This window comes from Alligator mississippiensis, chromosome 13 (assembly GCF_030867095.1).
Source record: "Alligator mississippiensis isolate rAllMis1 chromosome 13, rAllMis1, whole genome shotgun sequence".
Taxonomy (NCBI): Eukaryota; Metazoa; Chordata; order Crocodylia; family Alligatoridae; genus Alligator; species Alligator mississippiensis.
The window spans coordinates 53,517,672-53,532,296 of NC_081836.1; the positions used below are offsets into that span (position 1 = coordinate 53,517,672).

Genomic DNA, 14,625 nt, shown 5'->3' on the forward strand with positions numbered 1-14,625 from the left:
GCCCCGCTGTCTTAGCACTAATGCACAGCTAGTACACATCTAAAATAGATACTCAAAGAATTCAGAACATGGATCAGAAAACGCTTTAAATTCAGTTGAGCTAAATAGTACCTAGGAAATACAAATTATTTAGAAGACTGGCGGGCCTATCACAAAGATAAAGACCCACCAACGAACAACCTGCAAAGCCTACGGTCTCACCTGTTTAACCATAACAGCTCAGATAGAAGAGGCGTTTGCTTTTTCAACTCAGGAAGGGCAGAAGACAGTTTGTTAGTCCGCTGCTGCGCGCAGAGAAGGCAGACAAAAATTTTCAGCAACTGGGGCCAGTATGTAACGCTGAACAACCAATTGACTAGGCGAGAAAACCTCAATAGAGTGGGGCTAATCTGCAAACACCATGCAAGTGACCTCTTCCTCCAAGTGTGATTTTTCAAATTGCATTAAAAGGCTTGGCAGGCTCGTATCATATCAACATCATCTTTCACCGACATGCATAAAACTAGCATCTTTAAGCATATATATATATATTTTTTTTAACAAAAACCCCAACAAACTAGTTCTCGAGCAAACCACTAAGCATACAGAAAGAAAAGACAGCTGAATAGCACCAAACAAAACTTCATGAAAAGCAGCCTTTTCTTCAGAATAAAGCTGTATCAGCCTATGTGCTTCTCTCTTGTTCTTCTAATTATATAGGACAGCATCTATTTAAACAGCCAAGTTAATGACTTCAAATTTGATCAATAGCCCCTGTTTATACAGGCTAGCAATGGGGACAACCACCAGGGCTGAACAACGAACACAAACAATGTGGATACAGCAAATCTCCCATTGGAGGTACGACAGCGATAAGGGCAGTATTCAGATTAAGAAATTAATATTTCAAACATTTCCAGTTACAAGAATCTCTGCTCATCTCCTCCATTTTGGAATATTTATCCAGATTGCCCTTTGTCTATGAAAATTGCAGTACTAACATGGGGGGTGCACTGATACAGACTTTTTGGCCTGATCCCGATTTTTAACAAGCCATATTGGCCGATAGCGATCCGATAGCCAACATGCAACCCCGCAGCGTGGAGAGTGGGGGAAAAAAAAAAAAATGACTGCCGATCGACAATTTTCCTTATATCGGTGCTGATCTGATAAGGCACCTCTAACTAACATAGACTTATGTCTCTGAAATGCAAGAAACATGTGTCCTTATTATTCTGCTAATAATCAAGTAAGTTTAACCAACTCCAGCATAACTAACAGTGGGGGAACAGAGAAAGATTCAAACCCTGGTCTTGTACCACCTAGCTAAACTGATTACGTATTTCAAGTCAATTTTTAGCTTTCAATGTGAGCCAGGACATCACCCTAGCACGAGCGCAACACTAAGCCTTTGGACCCGAAGCAGTAGGCAGTCCTTATCTTTGTTGAGCCAACTGTGAAAGACCATTTAAAGGCTACAAGACTGTATTTTGTAATAGATTCTGGAAAGACCAGAATCCTTTTAGAAGCAGAACAGGAATGATAAAATAATAAGCAACATTGCCTAGACTTCCAGTCAAAAGATTCTAAAAACTTTAAAAAAGTATGGATTGACATAGAAAAGAACAAAATAATAACAAAAAAAGTGTTGCTCAGTATTAAAACATTCAGTCATACATCGGTATACACAAGGCTTTCTAGCTAAGCTTTGCAATGTTATAAGTGCTTGCCCTGCAATGCTAGTTTGTTACCTGGCATTTCCATATGTATAATTATTTTTAAAATTCAACTTCCTTGGTACAACTGTCCATTGAGACCCATGCTGTGAATTTCCAAGATATCACTTTTCTAGCCTACTTCAAACAAATCTATAAATACAGAGAATGTGAACCTGAGAAGACAAAACACTGTTTCACTGGAATACTTTGCCTGAGATCTTAAAGGCATAAAATTGAAAAAAGTCAGTTACAGTTTTTATAGCAACCATAACCATCATAAATAAATTGCTCTCATATATAAAGTCAGCATCCTGCACATCAATAAATTATAATCCCAGTAGTACTCTGAAAGTCTCAGATGGAAGGTGTTAAATAAATGCAATATAACTCAAATGAAAAGATATCACATTTCCTACCATTCCACACAAACAATGGATTTGCATCCAAAAAGATGGAATTTTTTTTTTAAATACCAGCGATTTAATAGTGATTTTCCTGTTCTCTTCCATGGAAATGAACAAAGGGACAAAACCTTAAAACTAACATTTTTAGAAGTCTATTCAGAATTCCTGCTCAGCCAAAGCCCATGTATTTTTTAAATGATGGACAGAATAAGAATATGTTACATTTCACGTGGATAGTTTAAAAAGTTAATATTCTAAGCAAGATTAAATTTAGTACGAGAGATGTGCCTGCTAGGGTAAATTTGATCATATTCTTCTAATCGGATATATTATTTGCCTCCATATACTCCATTATAATGGCGACAGAGATATCTTCCTGAACACTCCACATTAAATAAAACCAGATAACAAAAAACATTACTAAATTGTTTATGCTACATCCCCAGAGGTAACTAGTGCTTCTCAGACAGCTACAATGAAGACTATAAAAGCTCTAAGAAAGATATAATTTCTCATGCACATTCTCTGGGCTGAGAATATATTTTTATAACAGGCTTATTATGCTTTTTCCTATAATTTTAAAGATTACACAAGAAGAATTGTTTAAATTGTCTTTTTCAATAAGAAGTCAAAGATATTAAACATTACCCTATCATTTCAGTTCAAGTCATTATTAAGGTTGTGAACAGCATAATAATTTTTGGTAAGCGTGAGTGCAACAGTGGGGGGTGGGGGGGGGGGAAGCAATATTAATGGCAAGCTAATAACCATGTTATAGCAGCTAAATAGCAGCTTACCCAATAAGCACCCCTACTGAGAAGCACTGCCTGATGGGAGATACAGTTTGGAGGCCATTCTTTTCTACAGATGGAGATGTTGGTGTGAACTCGGTTTCCCAATGCCCATGTGATCCCCGAGGCCAAGTGGTAGGGTGCATTTTAACAGTCAGTTTCTTCCAATTCACCAGTTCTGGAGGGGCTGGGGTGGCACGGGCACACCGTGCAGTTGGCAGCCCAGAGGTCACGAGCATACAGAAGTGCTCAAGGCACGGCCTGGCAGATTCCAACAGAGCCGTGAACTCTGCTACGCACCTTGCCACAAGGACACGAAAAGGGAACAGTTTCCATAACCAGAGACAAAACTGTAGCCTTAGTCATAACGCTCATACCTCAAGAGTCTGATTTCTAACCCAAACATCTTAAAACAAAGGAAATGCCTAGTTACAACACGCATAGCCAAAGGCTGGAGAGACCAAAATCAGGCAAAATTATGAACACAATGGTCATAAACACGAAACTACCATAACCAACAGTCACAGACTAAGTCTAAAGCACTGTTTCACTTCCTATGATGAAGGGATATGTCCAAGGTAACAGTGTAATTTTCAAAAACAGACAAACTGTTCAATATTATTTTAGAACGGCAGGAGCTTGACGCTGTTGAGCAGGATGGCCCCATATAAGGACACTATGCACACGTAAAAATCTGTAGGAGTCAGGAGAAAGATATATGAACTAAATGATATTGTATATACTGAGCCAACACACACAGGAGCATTTAAAAGTTCACATCTAATGACAAAGGAAGTAAAAGAGTTCTCTCCAGGAATCAATCAATTTTATTTTTAAAAACACAAAAACAAAAAACAAACCCATGAAGCTTCAATTTCTTATGGTAATTCTCTCTTCCAAAGTCTGCTGAGCCACAACTTCGGTACATCTGTTTTACTGCTGTTTTGGGGAACTAATGAAAGCCCATGAAACAGTCAAGTATCTTATCTTGGTTGTCTGGCATAGCAGAGAATTTCCCAATAAACCATCTGCTGATTCTCTGCCTCCTATATCTAAACTCCACGCTCAAAGTGGTCAAGCCTGAGACCAGGATTGGGACCTCCTGGACACTTCTATCATTTCTACCATTACAACAAGCTGTACCAGAGCATCTGGAAACACGAAAGTTTTACGTGACGATTGGCAGCCACCCGCTGACTGACATAACTGACATTTCTGTGTTTTTTCTGTATCAATGCAGCTAACGAATAGGACATTTTGTTATTACTTGGAATTCAGATTACCACCGTGAAGTCCATTTCTCCAAAGCCTTCTGCACATTTTTTATCATGAAATCCACAAATGAAAATTCCAACCACATTTACATCATCTACCCTTCCCAAATTAATACACAAATCCTTCATTTAGCCTTCCAACAGAAGTCTGAAACCTTTTCTGTACACAATATTTGCACGCTTAACAACTTGAAGAAGCGATTAAAAAAATAAAAGTACCACTGTCTCCATTATTTGGTTTCATTTCCTTCCTTTTCCTTCATTTCCAATCAACTGGGAATAGTTTTCAAATCTGCGCTATTTGAGTTGGAAAGAAAGCATGCAGACTTGATAAGCATTCTGCACAGGAAATGCCTCGGATTGCAGACTACTTAGAACACTTTTTCCCCAAGCAAGGTATTACAAATTCAGTTTGACGGGCAATTTTACAGTTTTTAATTTCTACTGAAGTTTATCAAAATTTTATTGGCAGACAAGTAAAAACAAAAAGAAAATCATTCCAGGCGACTGCAAAACTACCCACGTCCAAAACCTAGTTAGCTACAGGAAAATAACACTTGCCCTATCACCGGTGGTGGATCCTTGTAACTGAAGAAAAGTCCTCTAAAAAAATTAGGGCATTAATTTCTAAGCTAAAGAAAAAAAAAAAAAAAAAGATTGGCTTTGCCAGTGTTTACATAACCAAATATTATTACCAGCAGGTGGTGGTAGCAGACAGATTAAAACTCTAATTATTACCCCAACACAATCTGTAAAATTTGCATACTTGTGTCAAATGAATCGCGGCCAACTGATTCTTGCACCTGAGCAGGAATAAAGCACACACCAAGATAACACTTGTTACATAAAAATAGCTACTAGTATTTAATGCCACATTCCAGTTACAATGCAATTGTGTAGTTAAGAAATGAAAAATGTATGCCTATTAAGTGTACCATTTTCTACCTGGTTCATACAAGCAGAAATTAATCTTGCTATTAAAATGACAATGTTTATTCTTGACTGGTGCTTTTAAGTACGTAGGTTTAATACTACATCAATAAAAGGCCTTTTTGGGGCGTTTAATTTTTTAGTTTAAGACACAACACTCAGCCACATAACACACAAATGATATAAGTTCACACATGACTTGAGTATCAAGTGCTTGAACATAATGCTACACTTTTGTTGTTGGAAAACAGCATTGTCCACCAGACAGGAAAAGGACTGAAATCAAAATGCCTGGGGTCTAGTCCCAACTTCGTCAATGATTAGCTGCAGCCTCCAGTTAGGCACCATGGTAGACAGGTGAAATAATGAAAAGCTTACCTGTCAATTTGTGAAGACAATTCTTTTGTAAAACTTTTCCAGATATAAAAAGACAAGCATTACAGCTGCTTGGCAGTAGAACGTCTAAAGGGTAGGTCAGCACCCCAGCAGCACATCACATTCAAAACCACTTTATAGGGTTAAAAAAAATTCCCAAAACCAAAAACAACTCTCTCTTAATATGTAGATCAGAATTTTCTAAAAATCAAGCTGACACGTTACAGTTTTTGCACCAATCCCATTTCCTCTCTCTGTGAGGTCAAGTTCAAGGAACTGCACAATGACATAACCAGACTGCTTGTAAATTAGTGATATGAGACTCAAGACTTTCAAGAGCAACCACCTCGAACCACTAATTTGACACTTAATTACTCACTTGTGGTCGCTCAAAGAGAACCTCCTGGTTTGCTGGCATCAATGATGAAGCAATCACTACCTAAACAACTCAACAAGATTCACCAAATCTTTCCCTACAAAATTGATATCACAGCAGCAACCTGTGTTCACAATCCCTATTCAGATCTTAAAGGTTGCCATGATTTTCTGTTACCCTTCAAAACACATGTTAACAATCAGGTTTCTATTACTGGTGACTTTCATACATACTTGAATCGCTTGCAAAAGAATCACAGTTCTGCATTTTCAGTTTGACTCTCTGAAGTCACATACTCATGTTTCTGAACATTTCTAAAACTTTCTAAATAAGATGCATTTAAGAAGCCCTTTAAATGTAATCACTGAAGAAAACATATACACAAGAAACACAAAATTTTGAAAGTATATACGTTGCCACTTGAGCATCAGGAACATGTAGCTTGCTGTACAAGGATTAATCAAGAACAGCCAGCAATAATTTTATCAGGTGGTTCCAAATGATCGTCTCTGGACTCAGAAGCATGCATGCAAAGTTTCAACATAGTCTTTTTTGATCACTATAAAGCATAAATTGCACAGCTCAATTAAAGTATCCTTGAGCTTTGCTATTATACATACAAAACTGCTGTTAATTTAAGGTAATATAGCACAACTCATATACTTATTTGGCTCTCACCACACATTTAAAAGACTTCTCAGCCTTTGCACTTTCAGCAGAACACATGGATACATGTTTAACAAGATGGTGTCTATTTAAGAAGCTTTTTAGGTAATATTTCCTCTGATTAATACTATTATGTTCATAATTAACTCATTTTTACAGAATTTTGAGCCCACTATTCTTAGGGTTGAGTTTTTATGCTGGATGGAACTCAGACCACATTCAAAGTCTGAGGGGGAAAAAAAGCAAAACACATCAAACCAAGCAGTTATCTTAAGTACAGAGTGAACCAAAAACCAAGCATCTAAAACAGATTTCCATATGTTTTATCTAGATCTTAAAGACTAGTACAGTATAGAGATTTTTATATACTGTACACTCTGGAAATCCAGTAGTTCACAGTTCAAAGAATGAGAGGTGAGATGTTATCAGGCTGATTTTGCCATTTTATAAAAAAGGGGAGAGATGGAGAGATACGTAAGGTTTTAGACAATGACACGTGTCTTCAGAACAGTGCTGCGCTTTCTTTTAAACTAATTATTAGATCAAAAGTGTAAGTAGATGTAAAAGATTAAATTCAAAGATACTTAAAGCTTAAACAGCATTCTATTCTTTCTACCTCCCTCTTCTCAAAAAGACAATTAGCCCCACTTTATTGAAACACACTAAATGACAAAATTTACATAAAAGATTAATGACTTAAAAAAAAAATACATGCCATCTCCCCCCCTTTTTTTTTAACCTCCTATTGTTACCAGTAAAAGCTAAAATAACTGCACAGGAAAATCTGAGAACATAATTTATTGCTTTTCTATATACTTTATTTTCTCCTGTATAATTTCTGTCCCCTTACTGTGCAAAAGACCCATTCAATTAACAAAGGAAGAAAGAAAGAACAAATCTAAACATTTGGTAAACTTGACCACGTTCATAAACACCTGCAAGAAAATTCAGGAACAACACAAGCTGAAATCATTTTTAAATTGATCGCATTTCAAATTGACAGTGTTCCTTTAAACATGCTTTTTAAAGCATACTCTAATTGGGAATTAGAAGCGAAATTATAAAATAGAAAGTTATGCTAAGCATCTGGTTACAAGAAATTGGGAAGAACTACGCAATCATAACAAGATTCAGTCTCATGAGCTTAAAACATTTGAATTGCTTCATCATGCAACAGCCGGCATAAAAAGGTTCGTGCTCACTACATGATGCTACAGGCATTCCTTGGCCAATTAGAATTCCTTTCAGCTGCAGTGGAGGTGAACACAGCTGGAACTGGAGTAGTGCACATCCCTATATGCTCATCCATTGTGCAATATTTTCACATCATTCTGAAACAATAATGGATTGCTCTAGCCAGTAAAAGATGGACAAGCCTTCAATTTTAATACTTGGATTTTGTTAAATTGCATCAGTATGTACAATAGTTTCAATATCTTTAAAATAAAGAGAGGGTTTTTTTGTTGTTTTTTTTTAAATCTTGCTCTGCCAGATCTATCCATCTACACTTTGAATTGGGTAGCCTTAGGGATTTTTCTCTGCTCTGCTTAGTGTCCTTGACAACAAGCCAGTCTGAATTTTGGCCTTTAACTTGACAAAAAAAACAAAACCTAAAAAACCCCACTACTGCAGCCCTTTGATGAGATTTTTTTTTTTAATTTGTTTTCAGGAAAATACAAACCTATGCTGTCATTCAAGCTGACTTACCATCCAATTTACGCTCCACCAAATATTCCCAGTATATTTGTCTCCTCATAAAAAATAAGGTAATTCAAATGCACATGTGCACACACAGCATGGGGGGACTCAGGCAAAGCATTGCCTTTTAAAATCTTTGTATGGAAGTTACGGGGTTGACTGAGACTTCCTATTAAGAAAATACTTAATTACCATTGCAATTCTATTTCAACACAAAACCGAAGTTTATGAAGGAAGCAGTCTATCTAATTGGGGTACTGAAGACTTTCTCTCTGCAGAAGGAAAAGGAAAAACTGGGTTTACATTTTGGTTCTTTCTCCCACTAACTCCAATACATGCAGAGGCCTCTTCTAACAGAAACTGGTAAAGATCCTACACGGGTGAGACTCCATCTGCACCAGACCAGGGGAAATGCTAATACTAATTGACTGACTCCATCTTTAACTCCTCTAAGCAGGCTTACATAACATGGCAATAAAAATGCCAGCGGTCACTCAACAGTAACACTTCCCATCATCACTAGCAAAGAAGGAAGCACATTGATGCCAGAGGGACTATAGAAGATTATTAAAAATCTCAATGCAGACACAGCCTCACACATCAAACCTGCCTGCAACAGGAAACAAAGGCAGTTTGCAGAGCTTGTCAGCAAGAGGTACCTCTGGACCTTTGTTTTAAAACATGCTATTGCTGGTGTAGACTGAGAAACATTGTAATAGCAGTAGACTGTCCCATAATGGGAAGATGAAATGCTGCTATGAAGTTTTTGGCTCCCAGTGAATCAAAACTGTGCATGGTTGAAGTGCTAGTACAGACAAAAATTGCTGTTAGCATTTTAACATTTGGTCCCATCTACAGAAGTATTATAACCATTTTCACCATTAGTTCCAAAAAAAACCCATTGTGAAAACCTGTATTCATTGAGGGTTTGATTTACAGTGCTGAGTAAGCTAGAGGACATGAATACTTCCTACTTCATATCTTTATCTTCCTTGTTTTTGTATCTAAAGATAAACCAAAATAATGTGGAAGTGTTTAAGCTCAAACACAACAACACTGGTGTAACCCCATCCTTCCTTAACTCCTTCCCTCCCATCTGTCATGCCCAGTTATTGTGGCCAAACTAGCAAAGTGCTGTGCTTAAGTTTAAGCCCAGAAATAATCAACGAAGCACACGTAAAGTCAAGTAGATGCTTACAGTGATCTGCTGGACGGAGGACCAAATCTGCTCTAAAAATCGTATTGTAATGTTCTTTATGGCAGCATCACATCTCTCTGTGATATTTAGAGCACAACTTCAGTTTGCTATAAAATGTAATTAATGATACTGCCTAATTTGTGCTAAAAACTATTTTATTTCATATCCAGCAGCTGCTGTAATCAACAGGTGAGTCCCTTAGTACAGATAAAAGCATAGCGTAAAACTGTGCCCACTCTAGGGTGCTGGGAATGTTGCTAAAGAGGATTTTCAGGAATAGTTTAAACTTCCCAGCACAGACAGGAAGTAAGTTGTTAAAAAGTTTTAGAAACATGCAAACAAAAGATGAAAGAATGTTTAAAGGAATGGGTGAGAAAAGAGGAGTTCTTACTATGGTGGATTATAAAAGAAAGAAAAAGCAGTAATCTTTAAATAACTGCAAACCAGTTTCCCAAATTACACTTTTGACATGAAAAAGTTCATTTAAAGAAAAGAAAGTTTTGAGTTCGGAATAAAGTGGTCATTGTTTCTACTTCCCCTGCCTGAGGGGGATGTTGAAGCAAACTTTTTTTGTAGATTTAATTTACTTCTACCAGGGCAATGGTTTTGGCAGAGCCTTGACTTGCAGGGAAAAGAAAAAGGCTTGTTACCCACCCGCCTGCCTAAAGGAAAAGGCTGCTCTCTGGATCCCTACTGTGGCAGCTCAGTAAACGTGCCAGCTGGCCTACTGCAAAGGCTGTGCTCTGGACTTCTTCCCACTGAACATAACGAAAAATATAGAAGGGGACTTCTCCCATTTATATTCCCTGCAACCCTATCTCTCTACTATTAGAGTGTCTGACCAACATTGATAAGTTTACCCCACAAGACCCATGTGAAATAGGTCAACCGTATTAGCCCCACTGTCCAAATGAGGAACAGAGGCAGAGAGAAATTAAATGGCATGCTCAAGAGCATGCAGGAACTCTACGGCAATGCCAAGAACTGAACCCAGGCGAGTCTGAGTCAGAGTCAATGCCCCAACCACAAGCTTCCATTTCCCAGAAGAGGATATGAGGTAGAAAAAATCACGATCAGGGAAATGAGTATTATCAGTTCAACAAAACCCTACGCTACTGTGCAAAATTAGGAGTGACTCAACTGCTGTTTGCTTACTCCGACCACTGCATGAAACCAAATCGCCTCCCTGGCCAGATGATAACAAGAGTGGGCTGATTAATCAGTCATTTCAAATCTCCGCCACTAGATTATAACATGAGTACCAAAACAATGGGGCTTGGTGGCAAAATAATTAAGACACTCCCCTATGGCTCTTCAGAGATACGAGTCTGAGGCCCACTCTGGATTCAACCTGAAGGCCCCTGTAGTCAATCCAGCTGTAAACAGGTAACTGTGCTGGAGAGTCCAAGTCATTGTAGGTGGCCTGCCTTACCCACATTAGGCTAATGGACTGCTAGATTCAGGGAGACCTTTGACTTTTGACCACAATAACAATATTTTTCTACAATCACTGTACTTACAATTTATATAAAAAAAAGTGAAAACTCAAAAGCAACTGAAAATATATAGCGTTCAATACTTCTCATCCAGCAAGATTAGCAAGACCCCATATTGATATTCAATGTTTCTGAAAATGGGACAAAAACCATCTGGGTCACCAATCAGTGTTGCTATTGACCAGCCAGTTAACTTTGCTGCATTGATCAATACTACATTACTCACGAAACCAAAGCATGACATTCTAATAACTTCTGACAAACGCTTTTCAAATCTGCCTTTTTACCAATTTTAAGTGCAACATATTTTACTTGAAATATAATGCACTATTTCATTTTTAGCTTAAAGTCAATTTTTTCTTTGAATGTGTAAGAACTGGACTGTTACTTATTACCATTCTTTTCTCCCCCCACACCTTTCTCTGCCAACTACCATCACCAGCTTTCTATAAAATTAGTCCTATAGCCTAGGCATTGTCTTTGATTCCTTTTATCTAATAAGTCTAGGTTTCCTCCAAATCTGAAGGCTTGTTCCTCCAGAATGTTTCTAAATCTAACCTTTTCCTCATGTCAGGATGGCAAGGATTCCTACCTATACTCCCAATGTCTATACCTTCTCAGTCTGTACAAGACTAAAACTATACTGTTCTGATCTCTCCTGCTACCCTCATATCAATTTTTAAAAAAGTTACAGGCTTAATTCTCAAGGCCCTTCCTAATTCTGTGGCTCTTAATTTCTTTGAGTTTTAGTATTGTCTTAAACTCCCTTTCTTTGGCCAATTAAAGTGGCCTTAACTACCAACTTGCCCATTCTTCCCACAAAGCTCTTTACGTTTTCTTCCATGGTGGCTCTCATATACAAAGCCTTTTCCTCCGAACTGACCCATAAGATTGTTGTTACTCCATTTTTAAATCGCCTTCTCAACTGTTACTGCTAGGCTGGGCAGCAGTTAGAAAAAGGCAAAAGCAATTTCATTATAAAACATAAAAAATAGTAAAGCTATACACATGAAAAATATGCATCACCTTCCTCTTCCCTACTCTTCATCATCTGTCTTATCATCCCAGTCTCTACCCCAAATCGCGTGCAAACCATCTTTATTTGCTACTGTCTGGCACCGTGAAACCCCAGTTTTCACTGGGGTCTCCAAGTGCTTGTGAAATTTGAACAAAATGTTATACTGTGTTGGAATCCGTCCCTCTGACAGACCACCTCCACGTGACGCTAGCCAACAGCAAGGGTGTCAGGGGTAGAATCCTATCAGTTAGATTGGACACTATTTGCACATATATGAGGGTTTTCTGGTCTTTCAAATGCAACCCTCTGTTGACCCCAAGACATTGTGAACAGACAGCTTGCAAACGCAAACTGACAAACCCTGTTGGAAACTTTTCTAACTTAAAAAAAAAAAAAAAAGTTTCACCATTGCAAAATTGCTCCAAGCAGTGAAGACAACAGGGCTCATAACAATTTTGTATTCTTTATCTACATTAGCATTTTCACCGCGGTTATTACGAGAAGCAATGACAATGGCAGCCTTATCTGCACAGGGCTTGGGGGGAAAGTTGGCATATGACGGGAGATGAGAGCATCTAGGAAGCGAGTACGAGGTGAGATCATTTTATTCTGCTGACTGGTTCTTATTTGTTGCTGCTAAGGTTTTTTGTTTTAAAATGGACTTGAGATTTACTTTTTTTTTTTTTTTTTTTTAAGTTATAGTTAGGCGTCATGGTAGCTTCCAAAATCTTCTATCCAAACTACAGCTATGTTCTTAATTGTTGTCACAGCAGCTAGAATTTAGGACAGGATAAGATAAATACCCCCCAATGCAAATATTTTTAGAAAGTGCCAAAGCAAAGTTCACTTTCTTAAACACTGAAAGTGTACACCAATGTTCACATCTCATTTATGGAGTGGCTCTTGGAGGCAGCTTCAATCTTAGTGGTATTTACACAGCAATGTTCAGTAGTGCAAAACAGAGATTGTTTAAAATTGTGGGAAAACAAACTGCAAATTCAGTCATAGGAAATGTGATGTAAGCGGTCAATCATAACAAAAGATGGTCTGCGTTTACTATAATTCAGCTCAAATCTCTCAAAACCAAAACAGAATTTAACAACAAAAGGCATATTAGCTACAGTTCTTTGAAGCAGATCAGCCAACAAGCAAATTTCCAAGGAAGTCAGAAGTGAAACGTTTACTAATGTTTCTGAAGTGAAAACTCTCTCTCGAAGCAATTCTTTTGCAGACAAAATACTGCACGTGTTGACTCACCAACTAGAGATTTCTGTTAATAAAAACAAAGAGGTGGCTGACCAGGTCGGATATTTCCTCAATGTATTTTAAAGACTGCTACCGAGAAACAGGACACAGAAGCAATCCTAGCCCTTACATCCGTCGGCTCTCTACAAAATGATTTTCACTATGAAAGTAAGTTCATGCCGGCACGAAGCAAAAATGAAGAGACAAGCCATCTGACGCAGCATTCACCGGAACGGGCAAAACAAGTAACTTCTGGTCCCATTTACTGTCGCTGCCGTGTTCGGAGGGGGATTGCGGGTGCATTACACACCAATCCCTTGGCTCCTTCTCGATCGGTAAAAAAAAATCTACACTGCTGTGTCAGAGACAGGTATGTGAGCGAACCTATATCGATGTTAGGGCCGGGAGGGACCTCGGCCGATCGAGTCCAGCCCCAGTTGAGAACCGCGCCGGCGCCCAGCAAGCGACACGCGCTCGCTTCGCAAGGGAAGAAATGAGTAACCCGTCTCCACAAAATACTTTTTTTTTTTTTTAAAAAGAAATCCATTCGTTAGTTCTCCGGGGCAAGCAAGGTGTGTCCCGAGACCAACCAAACCCACGGGAAGAATGGGGGGTTTTGCCCAGAGGCGCGTGCGGCGCGTGGCAGTCCCGCCACCGACTCGTTATTAAACCCGCCACCTTTCACACGCCCGGCAGAGAAGCGCGGGCGCCCACGTCCCGGGCACGGCGCCCCCGGGCAGGGCGATGCTCCAGGAGGCACCTGTTGCCTTGCCAAGCCGGGAGCCTCGCCCCGCGCGGATCGCTGCCTCGCGTGGAGGAGCCGGCGCGCCCCCCAGCCACGCACCCTCGCCGGCGTGGGCAGGGAAAGCAAAGGACGTGGACCCCCCCCCCCCGGACACTGCCCCCGAGGAAGTTCACTCCGCAGCACGGCCCCCCTCAGGAGCCGCCCGCGGGGAGGTTGCGGCCTGCGGCGATGCGGACGGGTAGACCCCCCAGGCCCGGCCTGCTCAAGGGGGTGGTGGTGGGGGGGGGGGGAATAACGGTCAGCCCCGCTGCCGCTACCTGTCAGCCGGATCTTGATGCTGGAGCCGCTCCGACGCGTCCCCGGGGTCGACATCGCAGCCCCGCGGCCGCCGCCCCCATCCGGGCCCAGCCCAGCCGCCGCCGCCGCCGCTCGACGCCGGCCCGGCCCGGCCCAGGACAGCGCGCTCGCCCCGCCCCCAGGCCGCGCACGTCATGACGCCGGCGCGCCACCATGTTGGTGAGGTCCGCGCGCGCGGGGGGCGGTGCCACACCCTAGGGGCGGGGCCGCCAGCGGAAGGCGCCGGCGGGAAGACAGCTGCGCCCCCTGAAGAAAGCCCTTGGCTCCCACGCGGGGCGGCCGCGCCTGCAGGAGGCTGCAGCCGCTAGGTGTGTCTGCACACCGTCCAGGGCTGGTCTGGAGGCTGCAGGCATTA

At 40.4% G+C, this 14,625-nt stretch overlaps 1 protein-coding gene across 2 annotated transcripts in view; it reads right to left on the minus strand.

Moving 5' to 3' along the window:
- SMURF1 (SMAD specific E3 ubiquitin protein ligase 1) overlaps positions 1-14,354 on the minus strand; it is a 56,715-nt gene extending 42,361 nt beyond the window's left edge. For both annotated transcript variants that reach the window (XM_014604332.3, XM_014604331.3), the window contains exon 1: positions 14,231-14,354. In XM_014604332.3, coding sequence (XP_014459818.1) covers positions 14,231-14,285 — 55 coding nt within the window. In that variant the 5' untranslated portion in view covers positions 14,286-14,354. The remainder of the gene's footprint in view (positions 1-14,230) is intronic.
- Positions 14,355-14,625: the final 271 nt, after the last annotated feature.